Here is a 6,234-nt window from a genome sequence, read left to right as displayed (position 1 = left end):
CTTATTGTTTGTGATGCATCTTTGTTTGATCACAAAGGTATTCTAGAAAGAGGGTGGCAATGCATTATCTGCCTAATGGATATATTTTCTTACAATTCTGTTCTCCGAGTCTTGACAGCTTTTGATTTGTCAAATTCATTTCTAGATAAGTAGTACTTGTTCATTCTGGATTCAGTTCTAGTGGAGACTCTCTTTTAACTAGCACTTTGTTTGTTTTTCCCAGACTCATCTGAATTTGACTCATCTGGATTTGACTAATATTAGCTGCTTATCTGGAAATAACTCAAAAATATGTAAGTTAGTGGCTTGATATCCGACTCAAGCTGAGTCAGCAAAAAACAAACACACTCTAGGTCTATTATATCATCACTCGTTTCTCCTGTTCTGTAGAAACAATTCTTGGCCAAAATCGTCCACACGACCGTTTCTCCAAAGGGAAAAAAAGTCAGGAGTGTATGCAGCCCTTATCTGGTAGTATAATCAGTAAATATCAAACAACAGTAAGAGGGTGAAAGTTAGGGTGTGTAAGAGCAATTGCAGTGGTGCGATCAAAACCAAAGATCAAAGATCAAAAAAAAGACCAAAATTTGGGTTTAGTCTGTGGTGTGACGCAACGGTACATGATTAAAATTTCGTCAGGCGGACTTTAAAAGTCCGCCCCATTAAAATTCCATCAGGCGGACTTTAAAAATCCGCCCCATCATTTGTAAATTTTAACAGGCGGACTTTAAAAGTCCGCCTCATTAAAATTCCATCGGGCGGACTTTAAAAGTCCGCCCCATTCTTTCCTTTTTTTTTTATTTAATTAAAATTTCATCGGGCGTAATTTAAATCTCCGCCCGTTAACAAGCGTACTTTAAATTTACGCCCAGCATCAAGCGTACTTTAAATTTACGCCCGACTATATTAGAATTTGGAATTTGGTCGCGACCATATTTGGTCTGGATTTTGATCTTTAGTCCAAATTTGATCTTTACTCCGTCCCACTGTGTTAGGATCTCATCCCATAAATTTGGTTATACTCGCCCACTGTGGATGCTCTAAATAGCCAAAAACCCACTGTGCCTTCACAAGTTCACATTCCAGAGTCCAGACTGAATAATTAGATCTACATTTTTCAGCACAAGGTGAAAACCTCAAAAACCCTATCGAAATCACTTCAAAAATTCATGTTTTGAGATCATTTGAAGATCAAAGAGTATCCAATTAGATCTCACTGATTCTAATGGTCAAGAAGAAGAAGAAAAGGAAATGGTTTGCCTATTTGATTTTGATAATCATGGGTATGCGCGGAATCGGTAATATGGTTTGCAAATAGCCACTATAATTTCTCCTGGCTTCTCCGGATTGATGCGTCGAAGAATTTTCAGTAATGTATGTTTAACAATGAGCAAAGAAGACGAACAAGAAGTAAGGTTTGTAAAGATTTTTCCCGAAAAATCCGTAGAAGAATCTGACGGGACACTGGACCAGCTAAAATGTAATATATAATCACAAATTCGTTAGTGATATATGTCTTTCCCATTGTTTTTGCCTGTAACTTTGTTAAATTTTTATTTTTGCAGATTCGGAGATATTTGCTTTTGCAGATTTGGGTCAATCTGAAGAAGAATCTGATGGGCCACTGGAACAAGATAAGCCGAAAGGTAATAAGATAATTTTGTTTTTTCAACACCTGATCTAATAGATCGGAATTGAGAGATTCAGCAATACCACCACCGCTTTTCTGCCGCTCAAGTCAGCCCATTACAAACACCGATTAAATCTGATCCTGAAATTCACAAGAACAGCGAGAAAAACTTGATTCTGGTGAACCTAATTTTTGGGATTTGAAGAAGGAGATGAGAAATTTTGGGGGAGAAAATTGGGGGTTTTCGTTTGTGTTGGGAAAGCTAATCTCTTGCGAATACATGTTTTTAATTTGGAGAACATGTATCTCATCTTCTTAAACATGTTTTTGATTAACCCGATAGAGCTTCTGATGAAACCTAATCAAGATCGACAGAGAGACAAGAAGATAAGTAGAAAACGAGAGAAAGTTTTTCTGGGCGTGGATTTTATAGTAGAGAAAATCTGAAAAATGGGTCTAAATTTATGGTGTTTTGAGAGATGAATTGAAAATGGATTTGTGGGTTGTTGCAGCATGGAACATCATCTGGAGATCGATAAAACTAAGAGGCGGGAAACCAAGAAGAAAAAATAGCTATGCATGAATACCAAAATACACAAAAATAAACATCCAAGAAAGAATTGGAAGAACAAATTAAAGAGGAGAAATCTAGAACAAAAGGGCCAGATGGCATCAAATGTTGAATAAAAGGATCAGATGGTACCAAATGTCAATGAAGTTGGTAGAGAATTTGAACAAGGGCCTTTTAAATGCAGCTCAACTGTAAAAATTCATCGAACGCCCCACCCTTCCTGTTTGTAAGTAAAACTGAACTTAGTAGCCAGGAACGTCAAAGGAAGTGAGAAACGTGTTAGGAGCACGTTCCTAGCATGCAAAAAACACGTTCCCAACATTAAGAACCGTGTGATTTCAACTTCCGACCAATTCTTAATTCCCACAACTAGTTCCAACACGAAACTTAATTCCATACCTAAATCCCGACATGAAACTTAATTCTCATCTGTTTCCAACATTTAAGTTCTTGTAATCAGCCGTGAAACTTAATTCTCATGCTTAATTCCAACATGAAACATAAATCTCACCTATTTCCAACTTCAGACCTAGAAACTAAAGAGACATGATAAGTCTTTGTAAGGCCTTCAATTCCATACCTCAGCAGCAGACACAACTCATCAAATCCTTTTTCTTCTTTATCCTTGCTTCTTCCATGGATACATCTTCAAACCCAGTAATAAATTTAGAAGAGGATGATGGTGACCAAGCTGAAGAATCAACCTCAACTCCTCTTTGGAAGTACGTTCAAAAGATTGATAAGAAAAATGGAGATAAAGGAGGAGGTGGTGGTGGGAAGAAATTCATATGAAATTTCGGGTGCCAAGTGAAACCCTATATGGGATCTTATACAAGGGTGCGTCAACACTTGATCGGTATTTTACCGGGCTTCAAACCTCAAGGTATAAACCTGTGTTCTAAAGTTTCAAAATAGATGAGAGAAATTTTAAAAAAAGAAGAAGTTGATGCAAGAGTCTTGTTCGATGATAGTGCCAAAGTAAAAAAACTTGCATTACCAAATGCTAGTACAAGTCAGAATCAGCAGAAGGTAGTCAAAATGAATTATTTCAGAGTGTTGTTAGTAAAATGTTTTAAAAGCACAGTAGAGATGATGTTGATCAAAAGATTGCGAGATGTTTATATGTAAATGGAATTCCCATGAATGTTCTTCGATCTCCATTTTGGGAAGAAATGGTCTCTGCCATTAATAATGCACCAAAAGGATACAAATCTCCATCTTATGAAAAGGCTAGAACTTCTTTATTAGACAAGGAGCAAATGCTGGTTAAGCAAGCACTGAATCCTTTAGTGACTGACTGGCAGACTCATGGAGTTTCAATTGTCTCCGATGTAGGGCTGTCAATGGATATCCGTTATCCGTTAGCTGTATCCGATTACCCGGTTTCCGTTAGGTTTAGTTCCGTTATATCCGTTAGCCGTAACCGATAACTTAACGGATATTTTTGTGTTAACGTAACGTCACCGGTTTAGGCATTTCCGTTAGCCTTATTTCCGTTACCCGCTAACATATATACCCATTCATCCATTTAGCCGTTATCCCATACATATTTTCATTCACATCGAAGAGAAACTAAGAAAACACCTTACCTATCCAGTCCTCGTTCATGTCTTCTTCTCCTCATCTCTTATGAATCTTATTCTTCTGCTCATTAGTTCGTCCGAGACTCTTAGTTACCAACATCAACTCTTCATCTCTTTTCTAGGGTTTTTCTTAAATTATATTTTGAGTTCAATTTTGAATTTAAAATTTAATTCAGGATTTCAGAAGTGATTTGTAAAATTAGAATTTGATGGAGAGTTTAGTTTGATTTAGTGAAGAGTTTGATTTTGTTTACGAGAATACAGATTTTGAATTATTGAAATTGATTTTGAATAAAGAAAGAAGAACAAGCTGCTATCGTTGCTGTTCATATAGGTTTGATTGATGAATATATGACGAGGTTGAGTAGAAATTAGGGATGGGTTTGTATCCAATTTGATTTTACAACAAGAAATTGAGCCAAGAAAAGGCAATAAATTGGATGGATGAGTTTGGGTTGGAATCAAATATGGATCAATTTCACAGAGAGGATGGTTCTGCTGTTGTGGTTAATTAATAGCAAGGATGATTCAAATGGGTCTGGTGATATGAGATGAATGATTATGTGGTATTGTTGGTGTTGATTGCAGATGTAGTTCTGTGAAATGGAAGTGTTGATGATCTGAGATGGCACTGGTACTCAGTGAAGATGGTGGTGTAGTTGTTAGGTTTTTTAATGGAAATTATCAGAAAATTATCCGTTATCCGATAAGTCCAACGTAACGGTAATGGTTTTGAATTTCATAATTTCGTCGGCACTTAACGGATATCGGTTAACCGCTAATTTTAATGGCAACGGTAGTGGCAGCGCCATTATTTGTTACGTTAAGTGCCGTTGACAGCCCTACCGATGGTTGGTCGAATTTGAAAAACCAATCATTGATAAATATTATGGCAGTGTCGGATGGCAAGGCAATGTTTTTAAGTGCACGTGATGTTTCTGGATTAGAGAAAACTGGTGAGAACATTTCTGCGATACTCTTAAAGCAATTGAAGAGATTGGGCCTTCGGTTGTCGTACAAGTCCTCACCGACAACGCGGCAGATTGCAAATTGGCTGGAGAACTCATTGAAGAAAAGTATCCACATATATTTTGGTCGGGATGTTTAGCACATACTCTGAATTTATTAATGAAGGACATCGCAAAATCCAAGGAACCAACCATTTCATTTGTGAAAGAAACATATAAAAAAGGCAAGGATATTGTGAAGTTCGTCAGGAATCATTCTCAATGTCTAGCTTTGTTTAAGAAGCCTGCAATTGCATAAGAACATGCAAACATCACCTCAATTATCATGGATGGGTATTTTTAGAGTAATGCAGATAAAGTGTTGCGCATAACAAAGCCGATGTATATTATGCTCAGATTTTTGGATTCCGACAAGGCCGTTATAGGAGAAGCATATGAGCAAATGGATATGATGCTGGGCTGTTTACAAGACACACTTGCAGATGATATAGAGATTAAAGATATTATTAAGCAAATTGTGGTTCAAAGATGGAGTAAAATGAACATTCCATTGAATTGCTTAGCTTATTTGCTTGTACCTAAGTATTACACAAATACATGGCTAATGAAACCAGCTCCCGGTGGCGTTAACAGGAAGAAGCCTAACTACGGCAAAGAAGTTCAGGATGGGTATCTAGATGCTATCGATAAGATGTTTCCAATACCGGAAGAAGTTGCGGTTATACGACATCAAATTAGTGATTTTGTGAGTAATGGAAGTTGTTTCGCGCGCCCACAAGCTATAGCGGATAGAGCAAGGATGAGTGCAAAACAGTGGTGGGGTTTATATGGCGGAGGGGCACCGGAGCTTTGCAACTTAGCTATGAGAGTGTTGTCACAAAGTGTTAACTCTTCTTGTGCAGAAAGATGTTGGAGCACATATAACTACATCCACAGTGTAAAGAGAAACAAATTGGGATCTGATAGGGCTGAAAAACTTGTGTATGTTCACTATAACCAACGTCTTCTTGCAAGGCAAAGAGCCGATTACGGGACTCAATATAGAAACTGGGATGTAAATCCGGAAGAAAACAACATTGAAGAAGCTATTGAAGTGATTGAAGCAAGGGAGCGAGACACAACATTTGATAATGAAGTGGATTACTTTACAACACAAACACCTGATGTTATCCCTCCATCCTCCCCTACACCTACACCTCCACCTCCACCTCCACCACCACCTCCAAGTTCACAAGAACAGGAAACACTTGCACAAATGTGAGTTCAGAGTGCTCGTAACAAACACAAGAAGCAAAAGAGGTCAATGAATGAGATATATTCCTGCACTTAAATCACATTTTCTAAATATTTATGTATTTGTTTTATTTTTTGATTACAATATTGGAAAATTGGTAGTATAACTAGTATTTTTGGAAAAATGTAATTCACGCTCGCTTCCGTTATCTCATTTTTTGAAAATTTTACGTTCCCCGCTTCCGTCCT

The 6,234-nt window shown here is 37.4% G+C and overlaps 1 protein-coding gene across 1 annotated transcript; it reads left to right on the top strand.

Moving 5' to 3' along the window:
• Positions 1–5,131: 5,131 nt before the first annotated feature.
• LOC113359303 lies at positions 5,132–6,013 on the top strand. The gene has a single exon (XM_026602963.1). It carries the CDS (start codon positions 5,132–5,134, stop codon positions 6,011–6,013), a length of 882 nt encoding a protein of 293 aa, XP_026458748.1.
• Positions 6,014–6,234: the final 221 nt, after the last annotated feature.

The sequence above is a fragment of the Papaver somniferum genome, chromosome 1 (assembly GCF_003573695.1).
Source record: "Papaver somniferum cultivar HN1 chromosome 1, ASM357369v1, whole genome shotgun sequence".
NCBI classification, from domain to species: Eukaryota; Viridiplantae; Streptophyta; class Magnoliopsida; order Ranunculales; family Papaveraceae; genus Papaver; species Papaver somniferum.
The sequence above is the reverse complement of the archived record's forward strand: the minus strand, read 5'-3'. Positions and strand labels throughout refer to the sequence as shown.

What these genes read in the sequence shown, in the direction of transcription:
- LOC113359303 (XM_026602963.1), top strand. Translation starts at nt 5,132, where the DNA reads ATGTATATTATGCTCAGATTTTTGGATTCCGACAAGGCCGTTATAGGA.